The sequence below is a fragment of the Myotis daubentonii genome, chromosome 3, assembly GCF_963259705.1.
Source record: "Myotis daubentonii chromosome 3, mMyoDau2.1, whole genome shotgun sequence".
NCBI lineage: Eukaryota > Metazoa > Chordata > Mammalia > Chiroptera > Vespertilionidae > Myotis > Myotis daubentonii.
In genome coordinates, this window is record NC_081842.1 from 155750774 (window position 1) to 155768674 (window position 17901).

The 17901-nt window shown below is 42.5% G+C and overlaps 1 protein-coding gene across 2 annotated transcripts in view; it reads left to right on the plus strand.

Moving 5' to 3' along the window:
* Nucleotides 1-17901, plus strand: part of ZNHIT6 (zinc finger HIT-type containing 6) — a 58646-nt gene that overhangs the window by 26175 nt on the left and 14570 nt on the right. For both annotated transcript variants that reach the window (XM_059688994.1, XM_059688995.1), the window contains exons 6-8: nt 5812-5880; nt 6988-7068; nt 8767-8844. In XM_059688994.1, the coding sequence (XP_059544977.1) occupies nt 5812-5880; nt 6988-7068; nt 8767-8844 (228 nt within the window). The remainder of the gene's footprint in view (nt 1-5811; nt 5881-6987; nt 7069-8766; nt 8845-17901) is intronic.

Consider the following 17901-nt stretch of genomic DNA (forward strand, 5'->3'; position numbering starts at 1 on the left):
AAAATTATTATTGGCTCTCATAATTGAATGTCCAGAGGTAGGATGGACTTCAGGTTTAATAGATACTGCGGCTCAAGTATATTATCAGGGACCCAGTTTATTGCTGAATCTCCATAGTCACCTATGGAGACCTCTGTGGTGTCAACTGCATCCTCATGGTCATAGGATGATCGCAGTAACAGTTTGGATTACAGTAAATATTTACGAGGTCTTCTTTCCCAGCATACTGAACAAGAAACCTAAAATTCATTATGATTGGACCACCTAGGCCATCTACCCAATCCTGAGCCATTGTGTCCAGGAGAATATAAGATAACTAGAGGCCCGGTGCACAAAAATTTGTGCACTCGGGGGGTGGGAGCGGGGTCCCTCAACCCGGCCTGTGCCCTCTCGCAGTCTGGGACCCCTCGGGAGATAACGACCCGCTGGCTTAGGCCTGCTCCTGGGTGGCAGAGGGCAGGCCCAATCCCTAGGTGCAGCCCCTGGTTGGGCTCAGAGCAGGGCCGATTGGGGAGTTGGGGCGCTGCCCCCTGTCATGCACAGAGCAGGGCGTATTGGGAGGTTGCGATGCCACCCTCAGTCACGCTCAGGGTAGGGCCGATTGGGGGGTTGGGGCACCGCCCTCTGTCACACACAGAGCAGGGCAGATCAGGGGGTTGGGGCGCCGCACCCTGTCACACTCAGGGCAGGGCTGATGGGGAGGTTATGGCTCTACCCCGTCACACACAGAGCAGGGCCCATGGGGGGCAGTTGGGGCGCCGCCCTCTATCACCCACAGAGCAGGGCCGATCAGGGGGTTGGGGCACCGCACCCTCTCACACACAGAACCGCAGGGCGATCAGGGGGTTGGGGAGCTCCCCCTATCAGGCACAGAGCAAGGCTGATCAGGGGGTTGGGGCACCTTCCCCTGTCAGGAACAGAGCAGGGCGGATAGGGAGGTTGTGGCCCTGCCCCCTGTCACACACAGAGCCGCAGGGCGATCAGGGGGTTTGGGCGCTGCCCCCTGTAACGCTGATCCCGGTGCCGGGAGCCCTCGCGGCTCCGCTGATCCCGGTGCTGGGAGGCATATTACCCTTTTACTATATAGGATAGAGGCCTGGTGCACGGGTGGGGGCCGGCTGGTTTGCCCTGAAGGGTGTCCTGGATCAGGGTGGGGGTCCCCACTGGGGTGCCTGGCCAGCCTGGATGAGGGGATGATGGCTGATTGCAGCTGGTCACACACCCTTCAGGGTGGGGGTCCCCATTGGGGTGCCTGGCCAGTCTGGGTGAGGGGCTGAGGGCTGTTTTCAGGCTGGCCGTTGACTGAAGCTCCCAGCCGCTCCTTTTTTTCTTTTTTCTTTTTTTATTCTGGGCCAGCTTTAGCTCTGAGGCTTGGCTCCAGCTCTTTGGCCTTGGCTGCTGTAAGCAGGTATCTGGTTTGTTTGGGTTCTATAATCAAAACACTGTTTCAACTCCAGCTCTGAGATCCCAGCTGGCTGAAAGCAGGTTTCTGGGGTTTTGTTTAGCTTCTATATTTGTAACAATGTTTCAAACTGCAAGCTCAGAGGCCGGCAGCGGCAGGTGGGGAACATTGGAGTCCTCTGTCACTGAAGCAAGCAAGCCTCATGTTCGCTTCAAGCTGCCTGGCTGCCGGCCGCCATCTTGGCTGGCAGTTAATTTGCATATCGCCCTGATTAGCCAATGGGAAGGGTAGCGAAGGTGCGGCTAATTACCATGTTTCTCTTTTATTAGATAGGACTAGTGGCCCGGTGCACAAAAATTTATGCACTCGGGGGGCATCCCTCAGCCCAGCCTGCCCCCTCTAACAGTCTGGGAACCCTCACAGGATGTCCTACTGATGTCCCTGTGAGGAGCGGACCTAAGCCGAAGTCTGGCCTCCCTCTGTGGAAGGCAACTGGCCAATCAGGTTTATAGATACTTTCTGAAGGCAGCACAGACTCCTTCCTTATTTCTTTCCTCTGCGGTTGGAGAATAGGGGACTAAAAGGTGGACACAGAACTGTGGCTGGGCCTGGGGCTCTTGTAGGCAGCAGAAGGAAGGAGAGGGCTGGGGAAAGTCTAGACATGGTTTTCTTCAATTGTCCTCCCTTCCTCCGGGCCCCTCGCTCTGTTCTCTCCTTGTCGTGGTGGACGCTTGGGCCTTGGACTGACAGGAGCCCAGCGATTTCGTGTGCTGGGCTTCTAGTAGTATATAATAATGCACTATGGGAAACAAACTTTTAAATCTTTGAGACTTAGGAATAGATTTGATTGGCCATGTCAGATTACATCAATTTCAGGAACACTAAAGAATTGGAAACTAGTTTAGAGATAATTAACTTGCTCATTTTAACAAACTATAGAAATGATCCCTGAAAGTATAGTCTTAACTTGCTCATTTTAGGAATTCCTATATAACACTCTTTAACCTCTCTTTGCCCATTCCTTTACTTAAATCTTTTACTCTGAATTACTGCCCCTCCAAAACACACACATACACACACACTGGATTCTGAATTGTTGTTCTTAAATGCCTCTTATACTACTACTATAGGCTAAAAAATTAATGGTTAGTTCTATATATCAGTTGAGGTAAATGATAGCCTGATCCCTGGGGATATTCTTTTATTTTTTCTTTACTATGATTTAATATGAAAGAAGAAGTGGTAAAAATTGGAAGTAGTCATAATGTCTATCAATAGAGAATGAATAAATAGATTTGACATTCTTCACACAATGGGATACTTTACAAACAGTTAAAAATAATGAACTAATGTATATTTTTCATAAATAAACCTCTAAATCCATAATATAACTGAAAACAAGGCATGGGATATTTAGTGTATGAAATCATTAAAATAAATGTTAATGTCACACAAAACATTATACTGTTTACAGATAGATATAGATATAATTTAAAACCAAATATGGCAAGAATACACACCCAATCTCAAGATAGTTACCTCTGATGATAAGAAGGAAATTGAATTAAGGAACAGTACAAAGGATCATTAGCCATATCAATAACCTCTTATTTCTTAGAAGAAAAAAATATGGCAAATTGGTTAAATTTGAGTATGAGTCAATTGAGTATTTTTTTTATAATAGTCACTAGAGGCCTGGTACATGAAATTCATGCACGGGGAGGGAGGGTCCCTCAGCCCAGCCTACACCCTCTCCAATCTGGGACCTCTTGGATATCCCTCTCACAATCTGGGACCGCTAGCTCCTAACCACTCACCTGCCTGCCTGCCTGATCACCCCTAACCGCCTCTGCCTACCTGCCTGATAGCCCCAACCGCCTCTGCCTTGTCTGGTCTAATTAGCATATTACCCTTTTAGTATAGATAATTTAACAATCTAAGGGTAATATGCAAATTAGATCAAACGTCCTTCCAGACAAAGCCATGGTGGTGGAGGCCAAGGCAGAGGCGGTTAGGGGTGACCAGGCCAGCAGGGGAGGGCAGTTAGGGGTGACTAGGCCAGCAGGGGAGGGCAGTTAGGGGCATCCAGGAGGACAGGCAGTGGTGGTTAGGGGTTGGTCAGGCCTACAGGCAGAGGTAGTTAGGGGGCGATCAGGCCGGCAGGCAGACGTGGTTAGGGTTGATCAGGCAGGCAGGCAGGCGAGCGGTTAGGAGCCAGCGGTCCCAGATTGCGAGAGGGAGCCTGGATTGGAGAGGGTGCAGGTGGGACTGAAGGATCCCCCTTCCCCCCTGTAAACTAATTTTGTGCACCGGGCCTCTAATCTATATATTTATATATATAAAAGCTTAAGTGACCATTATGACCGGTCGCCATGACTCACACTGACCACCAGGGGGCAGACGTTCAATGCAGGAGCTGCCCCCTGGTGGTCAGTGCGCTCCCACAGCCAGCCTCCCCACGGCCGGCCCCAATCAAGACTGGGCCAGAAGGCTCCAGTTGGCCCTGATCGCTGGCCAGGCTGAGGGATGCCACCCATGCACAAATTCATGCACCAGGCCTCTAATGTAGATATAATTACACAGTAATGACTGACTTCCTTGTAACCACAAGTAGTTAACTGCAGCAAACAAAATTATTTCCAGGGGTTCTCTTGTTTTGGGAATGTTGAGTACTTTCTGAAGGTATTTAGGGTCTACTGAATGTTAAGAAAGGTAAATGGTTCTTGAAATTACGCAAGCAATACTTGGGGTGATTATGATTTACAATTCCATAAGATGACAAGTTCATAAGTTTTCCCCCTGTAACTTAACATAGAAAAAAAAATGTTTAGAAAGAAACTCTTATGCATTAAGATTAAAATACCAGTTTATTTCTTATGATGAGAGAAATGTGGTAACTCTCAATGTCTTGATGGTGATATTGTACTATGCCAGTTTCACAGGTAACAAACATTGCACGATATTTTCTTTGGGAAGAATTATTTATTTGAAACCAGTAACTGCTGTATCTGCATTCAGAATTTATAGTGTTTTTTCCCCTCTGAGATATTAGACATCTGGCCTTTAAATTAGTAAAGGGTGCTGTACAACTTTGTTCTATCAAAACAATATTAAAATGATTGTTTCTTATAAATGGCACTATCAACATAAGCATAATCAAGCATATTTTTTTCTAGCTAGTGCCCAAAACTGTCCTTTTATTAAAGAAAACTTCCATAAACAGATCTGTGATAAATTACCCTAGTAGAAGGATTTTTACTTGATTTTATAGTCATTGTCTTTTGAAAAAGTTTGACTAATCAGGGGTGGGGAACTTACAGCCTGCAGGCTATATAAGGCCTACAAAATAATTTGATCTGGCCTTGGCAAAGCATTAGGGGTGAGTTAATTAAATGTTTAACCAATTATAGCAGGCTCATTTTTAAGTTGATAATTTGGTATGGCCTATGAGTGATGTTATAAATATCCAAATGGCCCTTGGCAGAAAAAAGGTTCCCTACCCCTGACGTAAATCATATAAATTTTTGGAGATACTCTCCTGAATTGTATTAAATGAAAATTATTTTAGATTTGGGGGCCGTGTGGCTAAGGCATAGATTTGTAGAAGATGCTGACCATTGCTTTGGCATGCTGCCGGCCATTAACTGGCAAGTGGGTTAGAAATTTCTTCTAAGCAAGGAATAAAATGTGTAAAGCCATCATGTAGTGAAGATATTTAAATTTCTGTGATGGATTAATGTTTTGAGCAGCATTAAATATTGTTTTAAAGGAATGGTGTCTAGTGTCACCAAATTTAGATATGTTAAATAGAACATATGGTCATTTTTCTAAAATCAGACATTTATTTATTACTGTCAATCCTGATCAAAGTTTAGACTTGAAAGCAAAGGGACTCTAGCCTAGAGTGCATTCTGCTTAGCAACCGACTTGTCTGCTGTTTTGCTACTGAATGCACATACTCATAGCTCATAAGTGTATCTGCGGCCAGCTGGTCTCAACCAGACAATACTTCATTCACCTAATTTCCAGACTAGTCAGGCAGAGACATCAGCTCATTGTATTTAACCATGAGGAAATTTTATTTGTAAACTTTAAGTAGTAGCACACTGATCTCAAATGCCCCTGATTTATGAGAAATTGCCTTCTAATTCGGGAATGTGAAGTCTTCGGAATTCAGAACTGTTTCACTTCATTTTTTTTTCTCCTTAAAAACTCTTCCAAGTATATTGCTTGAAAAACATAGCCTCTAAGAATCCTAGAAAAGAGTAATAACTCTTAATAGACAATACATGTTAAAATCTAAGAATACTTTTAGAATTTTTCTCTGAAAACAAAAATTTAGGAAGTTTGATTTGTGTTCATACTTTTATTGACTATCTTGAGCCTCACGTGATTATTTTCTCTCTTAGAAAACAACAGTTTTGTTGGCATGTGAAGCTCCAGTTTCCTCAGAGTCAAGCTGTGTACATAGAAAAAAGGTATAGTATCACCACTGTCTATTAAGAACTTGTTAACTTAAATGTGATGTCAATAAATGTGTGTTAGTGGTAGAGTGGATAACTAAGTTGTGGTGTATTGATCCAATGAAATGCAAACATTAGCAGGGATTACTTCTATTAGTAATGTGTGTCTGCAGCAAATACATTATTTTAGAAATGTACATATGTATACTCATAATTGGAATTAAGTTACATAAGTAGTTTTTATCCTTTTTCCATATTGTGAACATTTTCAAGTATCATTTAAAAGTTTTAATGGTTGTATACAATTTGATTCCTTGAGTTATGAAAATTTTAAAGTTGCTTTTTAATTAATATATTTAGCATATATCTAAATATAATAGATAGTTCCCCTTCTTATCATTGTCATATAGATTTTATTTGAAAAACTTTATTTGAAGGTGCATACCAAATGAGAGACAGTAAAAAGACTTAAATTTTTCAGATAGGGCTATTTAGCAAAATAGTATATAAGAATATGTGTAAACGATTGAGAAAAGTTACATATTTGCCATTTTACGCATTTTACATTTTAAATGTTGCCTTGCAACTTTTAGTTACCAGTTCAAAACATTGTCTTAGTTTTGTTTCTACAGCTTTATAGTTAGAACAATACATATAGAAAAGTTGGGAAACCTAAAATGCTTTGTTTCCAGAGAAAGCAATATCCAATTTTTAACCCAGTCTTATGATTTATAATGAATAAACTTGAACATGCACTGAAATTAGCATCATCTGAAACCTTTTTTCAGGTTTTTTATTTCTACAACTTTCAAATGTATTTCATCCTGACTTCTTCCTTTTCATCTTTGAGCATAGGTGCGTGTTAAAAGAGGCTTCATATTTTTATGATTAATTTATAGGGATCCTCTCAAATAATGTTTTTTAAGACGTTGTTATGTGTGTCCAAGAAATCTTTTAAAGTAATTTATGCTTAGCAAGCCATTATATTTTGCCAAGAGTAAAATAAAAGGTCTGTGTTCAATTACTTAAACAAAAACACTATAAGATTTAGTAATTCTAAGTTAACACCTTTAGTAGAAAATTATAAATAATAAGTTCGTTTTTGATTTCTTTGTTGCAAAGAGTACCCGATGATAAAACTATTAATGAAATCTTAGCAACTTACATTGACCCAGAAAAGTCTGATCCTGTAATTCGTCAAAGGTATGTTTTTAAAATCTTTCCACTTTCTGAATTATTTAAAATGTCGAGATATTTGTTATGTGCATATTTAATATGGGAAGTCATGACTTTATTAGAATGTGATATGTCAGTGCCATTTACTTTCTGCTCCATTTCCTTGTTTTTTTCTCAAGGATTTGTCAGTCAGAGATGCTGCTTTTGGATAATTATAACAGTAGTCCGTACTTACTCTGTACTGTGTTCCAGACTCTTTGAAACAGATAGTGATAAATGTATTAATTCATTTAAACCTCACAATAACCCATTAAGGTAGATTACTGGTATTATAGCCATTTCACAGAAGGGAAATTTGAGCCATAAAGAGGTTAAGTGACTTCATGTAGCTAATCAGGGAAACTGGGATTCAAACCCAGGCAGTCTGGAGTCAGTGTCTACACTCTTAACCCTTAAACCAAAATGCCTTTCAGGTTGAACCCAAAACTGAAAATTAGGAGTTTCCAACTAACTATTATAGGCAGGAAATCCTGTTTCAGCCAAGTCTTCATAAAACTAAGTAAGATATACTCTGTCTCCTGTCCAAAAATACAGCATGGACAAAAATAATTAACATAGCATAGTGGAAAGAATCAGTAATGAAGGTCTGGTTAGAATAACTAGCTTAGTTCCTTATAAGCTATGTGATCAGGGGTAAGTTACTTCACTTCTGGGCCTGAATTTTTTCCATTATTAATATGAAATTGATGATAATCTACTAGATAGGATTCTTATGAAGCTTAAAAAACAGCATATATAAGTTCCTACTACAAGGCTTAGCCCATATTAGGCAGTGCTTTAAAAAGGGAACTATTATTAGAATGCTTGTTATTAGTGTTCCTAGGCAGGAACCCAGTTGACTTTCTTTTCACCAGATGGTACCTGCTTGGGATATGAATGCTTGGTTTGGCTGCAGTAACTTGGTGTTTAAAATTTATATTGAGTGGATTCTGAAATGTCTGATTCAGTTCTAGTTAAATCTCAACATGTACTTTTGATAAAAGGTAGAGCCCAAGACTGAATCAGATCCATGTCACATATCAAACAGTGTCTTGGGATAGGTAAAATAGTTGTTTCATTGTAATTACTGAGAATCCAGTTGTTGTTATTGTTCATATATCTGGCAATAACACAAAATACTTGCCACTTAATTGCATACATTAAAGAAATTAAATAGCAAGATGAATTACTGAAATAGTTATTTTTAATTTAAGTTCTTTAATTATACAGAAAGGTAAAAAAGGTAATTTTGTTGTTGTTAATCCTTACCTTAGAATATTTTTTCCATTGATTTTTTTGTTTTTCAGAGAGAGTGGAAGGTGGGGGGCGGGAGAGGGGAGAGGGAGAGAGAGAGAAATAATAATTCGATTGGTTGACTTCCATATGCATTGCACCCCAACTAGAACTGGGATTCAAACCTGCAATCCAGGTAATGCGTCCCTGACCAGGAATCGGACCCACAACCCTTTGGTGCGTGGACTGACTCTAACTACTGAGCAACACCAGCCAGGGTGAGAAAGGTGTCTTTCAAAAATTTAGATCCTTAGTTAGAAAATGCATTTCACCTTTTTTCTATGCTGGTATAGATAAATTTTAAAAATTGTTAGCTATTCATAAATGCTCTTCTATGACACTAGTTTGAAATATATTAAAAATTGCTTTTTTAATGTGATATTTTTATTTCAGATTGAAAGCCTACATTCGCTCTCAGACTGGGGTCCAAATTTTAATGAAGGTCGAAAATATGCAGCAAAATTTAGTAAGGTAAAATTGCTTCCCTCCCAATTATTTAATTATTTTAGAATTCTGCGATATAATTACGTAGCTAATTATTATACTAATTATCTGGCTATTAATAAAGCCTAGGCTTTAAAAATTACTTTCAAATTAAAATTTTTAAATAATCTCCCTTATAGGATGATTTTGGTTGAAAAATCACCCTGGTTGGAATATTTTAAAGTAACATCATATGCAAATAAAAGATTTCTAAGTTGCATTTTAACTTATTTCAAGATATATTCTCTTCAACAGAGTTCCAGTTCCAGCTCTAGCGTTCTAGTGTTCAAATTGTTTTTGGAAATGCAGAAATTCTTGTAACCAGCTGATTACTTGCATACATTATAGTGGAAAGAACACTGCATAGACATGTGAAGGGAGATAGGTTCTAACAAACTGAATGATTTGGTAAAGTTCTCCACATCACTGGGCTCTGTTCCTTCTTCAATGGAATGAAGAACACTACACTGAGGGATCTCTGAGGATCCCTGCAATCTGCTTAAGTGCCAGCTATGTGTCGGCTACTGAATTGCAAAACACTGGTCATTTAAGACTCCTAATGCTTTTCTCCTGTTTTCATTGTTTAATTAACAAAACTCCTACATGCAACTCAGACTAGGTATGATTAGCCTTGTCTACAATTTGATTTGCTGGTATGGCTTAGAGCAGTGGTTCTCAACCTTGGCTGCACATTAGAATCATCTGGGAATCTTTTAAAAATCCTGACTTCTGGGCCTCATCCTCCGGAAATTCTGTTTCTTTGTTACTAAATGTTGTGGCCCCACCCCATAACAAAGAAACAGAATTACCGGAGGATGAGGCCCAGAAATCAGGATTTTAAAAAGATTCCCAGGTGATTCTAATGTGCAGCCAAGGTTGAGAACCACTGGCTTCGAGGTTTGAGAGTCCAAGCTGTGAAAGCAGAGCTATGTGTGAATCCTAGCTCTGCCTGCTGCCAATTATGTTAGTAAGTGAATGATATAACCTCACTTGCCTTAGTTTTCCCATGTGTAACATGGGAATGATAATAATAATTATAAGATTGTATGAGGGACTAAAGTAATTCATTTAGCACATGGTAAGTGCATGCTTTTAGTAGTATAACTACTACAGATAAATGGATTCTTAACAAAAGGTCTACCTATCACATTATAAGACTTCTATAGCTAAGAATGCAGTTCATACTTTAACTCTGCTACTTCCCCTAAAAGATTTGGAGTCCCAAATAAGAGGGTAGAAAGTTCTGTGGCTCCTACAAAGATCATTATCCAGAGTTACAACATCCATGCTAGCCAAAATCGATTATTTCTGAAATTGGTAATCAAACATAATGAGAAACACTAATGTAAAAGGTGCATCTTTTCTGTTTTGTTTAGTAAAATCCTAAAGCGGATTCCATATAACTCATGTCTAAACAAAATAATTTGCATTTCTCCCTTAGAATTTACCTCTGGTCAGTCAGTCATTAATTTTTTCATTTTTTATTATCTAGAGGCCCGGTGTCCCTCAGCCTGGCCTGTGCCCTCTTGCAGTCTTGCAGTCTGGGACCCCTCGGGAGATAACGACCTGCTGGCTTAGGCCTGCTCCCCGGTGACAGAGGGCAGGCCTAATCCCTAGGTTCAGCCCCTGGTCGGGTTCAGAGCAGGGCGGATCGGGAGGTTGCGATGCCACCCTCAGTCACGCTCAGGGTAGGGCCGATTGGGGGGTTGGGGCACCGCCCCCTGTCACACTCAAGGCAGGGTCGATGGGGAGGTTGCGGCACCACCCCCTGTCACGCACAGAGCAGGGCCAATCAGGGGGTTGGGGCGCTGCCCCCTGTCACGCACAGAGCAGGGCCGATCAGGTGGTTGGGGAGCTCCCCCGTGTCACGTACAGAGCAGGGCCGATCAGGGGGTTGGGGCGCTGCCCCCTGTCACGCACAGAGCAGGGCCGATCAGGTGGTTGGGGAGCTCCCCCCTGTCACGCACAGAGCAGGGCTGATCAGGGGGTTGGGGAGCTCCCCCCCCGTCACGCACAGAGCAGGGCGGATCAGGGGGTTGGGGAGCTCCCCCTGTCATGCACAGAGCAGGGCCCATAAGGGGGCCGGGGAGCTCCCCCCGTCACGCACAGAGCAGGGCGGATCAGGGGGTTAGGTCGCCGCCCTCTATCACCCACAGAGCAGGGCCGATCAGGGGGTTGGGGGCGCCGCCACTGTCACACTCAGGGCAGGGCTGATGGGGAGGTTATGGCTCTACCCCATCACACACAGAGCAGGGCCGATCAGGGGCTTGGGGCGCCGCCACTCTCACACTCAGGGCAGGGCCAGTGGGGAGGTTATGGCTCTACCCCATCACACACAGAGCCACAGGGCGATCAGGAGGTTGGGGCGCTCCCCCCTATCAGGCACAGAGCAGGGCCGATCAGGGGGTTGGGGCGCCTTCCCCTGTCAGGAACAGAGCAGGGCCGATAGCGAGGTTGTGGCCCCGACCCCTGTCACACACAGAGCCACAGGGCGATCAGGGGGTTTGGGCGCTGCCCCCTGTCATGCTGATCCCAGTGCCGGGAGACCTCGCGGCTCCGCTGATCCTGGTTCTGGGAGGCATATTACCTTTTTACTATATAGAATAGAGGCCTGGTGCATGGGTGGGGGCTGGCTGGTTTGCCCTGAAGGGTGTCCCGGATCAGGGTGGGGGTCCCCACCGGGGTGCCTGGCCAGCCTGGATGAGGGGATGATGGCTGATTGCAGCTGGTCACACACCCTTCAGGGTGGGGGTCCCCACTAGGGTCCCTGGCCAGTCTGGGTGAGAAGCTGAGGGCTGTTTTCAGGCTGGGACTGAAGCTCCCAACTGCTCCTTTTTTTCTTTCTTTTTCTTTTATTCTGAGCCAGCTTTAGCTCTGAGGCTCCAGCTCTTAGGCCTCCGCTCCTGAAAGCAGGTATCTGGTTTGTTTAGGTTCTACAATCGAAACTCTGTATCAATTCCAGGTCTGAGATCCTGGCTAGCTGAAAGCTGGTTTCTGGGGTTTTGTTTAGCTTCTATTTTTGTAACTATGTTTCAAACTGCCAGCTCAGAGGCCTGCAGCGGCAGGCGGGAAACATTGGAGTCCTCCGTCACTGAAGCAAGCAAGCCTCATGTTAGTTTCAAGCTGCCTGGCTGCCGGCTGCCATCTTGGCTGGCAGTTAATTTGCATATCTCACTGATTAGCCAATGGGAAGGGTAGCAATCGTACGCCAATTACCATGTTTCTCATTTATTAGATAGGATGTTTCCTCTTCCAAATTTAGTTCCTTTCTTAACATACACCATATTTTATCTAAGTAGTTCATGTAAATGTTATTCATTTTTCATACTTTGGTGCATACTTGATGAATATATTGTGGCTTTAGTCTCATAAGCCTCTAAGAGAACACTTACCTGAGGGTTTTTGTTAAAAGTGGAATTACTTTTTGGATAGTTGTCTCATCTCAACTTCTTTAGGCCATGGAAATAACATGTTTTCTGGTCTTCTCCTGACAACCTGGTAGTTGTTCCTGTTTTAAATGTAAGATACTGAGTATTTTAAAGTTTGTACTATAGGACAGACTGTTGGGCCCAGATAGCATTCATTTTTAACTTGGAAATATGTATTGTAAATTCTTGAAGAGAAAAAAAAAAAAAAATTCTTGAAGAGGCAAAGGGGATGGAGATCCCAGCTTGTCTTAGCAGACCAGGGTTTTCTAGGAATGTGAAAGAAATGCATGACATGATCCAGGGGGAAATGGCTGGGAAAACCATTTCATTCAGTTGCATAGAAAGAAGTCAGGATACATAGATAACAGAGCACAGGAGGATGCCAGTAGATTGGTATAGTTTATTTTAATAGAGTCAAAGAAGGTAAGCCTGACCCCCCAAAAAGGTCACTGAAATGAAGGTCAGATGACCTAATTCTAGGCACTCAACTTCTCTGCTTCATTTTCCTTAAGTCTTTTATTTTCTTTTACTTTATAATCTTCCTTCTTTAGGAACCCAGGGAGGACCAAAGTTGGGCTTTGGGTTAATTTTTATCCCCCAAAGGGAAGAAATAATAGGTTAATAAAGTGAAAGGTGGGTGGTGTTAACTTTAAGGAATACCTGAGAAGTACTTTGACTTTACCTTATCTATGAAGAAAACTTTTCTTATTTCCCCGTTTGAGTTGTTTACTTGAACTCATTGTGTTATATGAAAATACCACCAAAGAAGAGGCAGCAGACAGTTACAACCTAGATCCAAAAACTTGGGATTTAAAAATTCCACCTTTTTTTTTATCCTCACCCAAGGATATTTTTCCATTGATTTTTAGAGAGAGGGAAAGACAGAGAGAACTATTGATGTGAAAGAAACACATTGATTGGTTGCCTCCTACACACGCCTGACCACCCGAGATGGGGAGGAGCCTGCAACTGAGGTCCGTGCCCTTGGCCGGAATCAAACTTGGGACCCTTCAGTCCGCAGGTCCACACTGTGTCCACTGAGCCAAACCAGCAAGAGCCCACCTTATTTAATTTGGAGTAGTAGTGGCATCACTTTAAGGCAGTAATAATGTCAGAAACTCCTATTGAGGTAACTTTTGTCCTAAGGTGGACCTATATTTCCAGTTAAGTCCGCTTCAAGATATAAATATCCTAATTTCTACAAAACTTTCCAGTATTAAAAGTATTTTCTAATCCTATATAATAAAACCCTAATATGCAAATTGACCAAATGGTGGAATAACCGGTCACTATGACGCACTGACCACCAGGGGGTAGACACTCAACAGGGGGAACGCTGCTCAGCCAGAAGCCAGCTCACAGCTGGTGAGCCCAGCGGTGGTAGCGGGAGTCTCTCCTGCCTCCATGGCAGTGCTAAGGCCCGCTCCCCTAAGCCAGCAGGCAGACATCCCCTGAGGGGTACCGGACTACAAGATGGCACATGCCTGCCTGAGGAACCCCCCCCTCCCTTCTTCCCCTCCCCAGTGCATGAATGTCATGCACCAGGCCTCTAGTCATGAATAATGAAATTAGGTATTATGGGAGTACACTTACAAATATTTTATTTTTTATGTAACTTTTTAAAACCATAGTATTCTCCAGATATAATCCTATGTAATAAAACTCTAATATGCAAATAGACTGAACAGCAGAATGACCGGCAGAATGACTGGTCGCTATGATGCACGCTGACCACCAGGGGCAGACGCTCCAGTGGAGGAGAATTTACATAAGGTGCTTGTGTAAGCAAGGCCACATTTGCTCTCTTGCCACATCATCTCTTACCAGCTGTCTATTCTCAGAATGTAAATGAATGGTTTGAAGCAGAAAAGCCTACATCAGGAATGCAAGGCACTATCAGAGGCGGCCATTGTTCTGCTGCTCACTGAAGTTTTTACTGACTGATGAGCTTAGAATACCCCCAGCTTTCCTACTGCCCATGCAGTTGTAATTTTCCAAATCTACTAAATTTTAGTCCTCTGTTATAATTTTACTTATTAATGGAATAGTTTATTTTCATAAAGAAGCTTAGATACATTTTCTATTCTTTATGTTTACTTTGCTGCTTTGATATTTATATAAAATCCTAGTTTTGATAAGGATGTGGTTTAAGCTTTAGTGGGATGATTTTTTTTCAAATTTACTCAGAAGCCATTAATTAAGCATATTTAATTTTCCACACATGTAAATAAAAATTGGAGTTTATACAAGAATGAATAGGCTAAGAAAACAGACATGTAGCCTAGGAGATGGAGGTTTCTGGCATGGACCTGTTATCTGAAAGATCGGCCTGTTTTCTGGACAGGTTTAGTGTATGTTGAGTTTCAGGTAGAAGTAGCATCATTTTCAGAAACATTATTTTAAAAAAGAATGGCCTTTCCATACTAATATTTTATTATTATTAGGATTTCTTTAGAGTGAGATTGTATCACTCCAGTAAGAAATAGTAATATTTCTTCAGAATATATAATCTGTGAAAAAGTAGGCCTTATTTTAAAAAATTCAAGAGTAGACTTTGTAGAGCAAAAGTTTCAGCATTACAAATATTAAATTTATTAAATCACTTTCTCTCAAACCTAACCCAAATTATGTGACATTTGAAGTAATCTTTTTGCTTTTATTCAAAAACCTACATCAAAGTAGATTTTCTATAAAGTCAAAATAATGTTATAAATTTGATATAGACCTTGGAAAGTTACTAAGCTTCTGTTTTCCTATCTGAAAGTTGGGTCAAGATAGAAATGATACTGCATTGTTGTGAAAATTACTGTGACACGATGCCTGTCAGCTACTGAGCCCGGTGCTTGGCACATAGCAAGCATATCATTCTCAGTAAATATGTATTATGAAGTGCTGCATTCAAGCCAACATCTTATTGAATTGACTCTGAATATAAGTTTTTGTTTTAATCTTACAGATTACTTCCTTAGTAAAAGGAAGAAATAGGTTTAAGACAAAAAGTTCTATATGTCTGGCAGTTGACTATATTATGTATTACTTATTTTTAAAAAGTAATAATTTTTTACACTTCTGCAACATACATACTCTTATGTTCAATACTAGAGGCCCGGTGCGCGAGATTCGTGCACTTGGGGGGTGGGGGGGAGTGTCCCTCAGCCCAGCCTGCACCCTCTCACAGTCCAGGAGCCCTCGGGGGATGTCCGACTGCCACAGAGGCAGTAGAGGCTCCCGCCACCCCCACTGTGCTCACCAGCCATGAGCCCAGCTTCTGGCTGAGCAGCGCTTCCCCTGTGGGAGCACACTGACCACCAGGGGGCAGCTCCTGCATTGAGTGTCTGCCCCCTGGTGGTCAGTGCACGTAATAGCGACTGGTCTTTCCTCTGTTTGGTCGATTTGCATATTAGCCTTTTATTATATAGGATTAGCTGTGCTTCAGACAGGCACTAACCACAAGGGGCAGGTACCCAGTCATGTTATTTTTGCATTTCTTTTGACATAAGTGGGATATTGGAAGAATATGAAGTTTCAGGAGCTTGTTTATTTAAGATATTGTCAGCTGTCATTTCTATACAAATAACTCCTAAATCTAGATATATTTTCAAACTTTCTCCCCAGCTCAAATCCTGCTTTGCAGCTATCTTCACTTACACATTTCATTATATATTAAGCTCCAGATGTCTAGATCTCATCACACCACATCCATTTCTGTGTCTTTTAGTTTTCATATTTAAAAATACAATAATTGAATTAGCAGTTTGCTGCACTTTGTTTTGGGACTTTAATGTATCCATGTAGACAAGAACCATACATGTTTGACATGGGGCACTAGTCATGAGTTGGAAAGTACAGACATATGCCTCCATTCAGAAAGCTCAGCAGTTCAGAGCTGCACTGGTAAAAGATCCTAGTCTATCCATGATATGAAAGCTTTGGAATGTGATAAAATAGTGACCAGCTATACATTTTAACACATTGCGGGTAGTTTTTATCGTGCGCTAACAGGTGGCGCGGCCCATTTTTGCTAATTTTTTGCGCAAATGGCAATGTTCAGTAAAATTATGATAACTTTAGTTTACGTATTTATACGTTACCCGCATTCTACCGCTAGTCTATAAAAAACGTATTAATACGTGTCCTGCGCTCTACTACACTGGTAGAACATATAAATACGTAAAACATATAAATACGTTTCCCGCATACAATGTGTTAAAAAACGCCTTACAGAGGGCTTTATAAGACTCTTACTTGTTCAGGATGCCCCTTGTTCAGTCTTTTCTTATCCTCACTGTAAGCTCAATTACTTTTAAATCCAGAAGTCCTGGGTTCCAATCTTATCACTTGGTCCTTATGGAGCTGTAACTCCTCAAGGGTACTCAGTTTTCCTCATCAGTATGATGGAAAGGATAACTATTCATCAACTAGTTTGTAAAGAGTAAATGTAATAGGTGAAAATGTTTTTAAAGTGTAACTTGCCAAACTAGTACCCTATCTAATAAAGAGAGAATGCCGGGGTCCAACCCCAGCAGGTCCAAGGGTTCCCAAAGGCGTAGACGGAGTCGGCGAAGAAGGAAGGACACGGAGACAGCGTTCAGTTGATCAGCAGCCTAGCCAGGATCTACAGCCAGGATCTCCAGCCAAGTTCTGGTCTGGATCTCCAGAGAGGTTCTGCTTCGGATCTCCAGCGAGGTTCTGTAGCCATGTTCCCTCGCTAGGTTCTCCAGCCAGGTTCTGTCCAGGTTCTCCAGCCAGGTTCAGTCACCAGGTTCTAGTCAGGTTCTCTTGCCAATTTCTATAGTCAGGTTCAGTCCAGGATCTTTTGCCATGTTCTCTCCAGCGAAGTTCTTCTGTCTCTAGAGAACATTCTGTGTAGGTTCTGTGTTCTTCTGTCTCTCTTGGTCCTGTCTTCTAAGTCCTGTCTCCTAAGTTCTGTGTCTTGCTGTCTAGTTACATCTGTATTTATACCAGTTGATTCAATCCTATCAATCTCTGTTACAAAGGTTAGGGCGTTTCTTATCTCCATTCCAGGGAGTAAAGATTATGTAGCTTAAGCATGATTGTTTGTAGTTAAAGTGATTAATTACCCGCCTGGCATTTAGTTGAGGGGTTTTATTCCCTCCCTAACTTCAGGGGAAAATCCCTACCTGGGGATTCAACCTTTCTCGGAGAGGTGACCTTGGTTAAAACACAGCGCCAAGAAGGTGAGCAAACATATTAAGAACCGTATGCCATATGTGCCAGGTCCCTTGAAACAGCAAGGATGGACCGGCTCCCGGCAAGAGAATATGTTAATTGACTGTCACGCCCTCAAAGATGGTGGCGCCAGTCCCCTCAGCCCTGCCGGGGTGGCAGGCATGTGGCACAGCCGGGCCCTTCCCGCATGCCTGCCTCCAGAGTTCCCCAGTCCCCTTAGCCCCCCAGCTGCCCAGGGCCAGCCCAGGTGCAGGCAAGCCTTGGATGGCAGCTGCCCAGCCAACGCCTGAGGCGCAGGCAAGCCTCAGATGGTGGCTGCCGGGCCGGTCTAAGGCTCAGGTAACCAGGGTCGGCCGAGGTTTGCGCTGCTGGCAGTGGCAGCAGCAGAGGTGTGACGGGGGCGTCACCTTCCCCTGATCACTGAGTC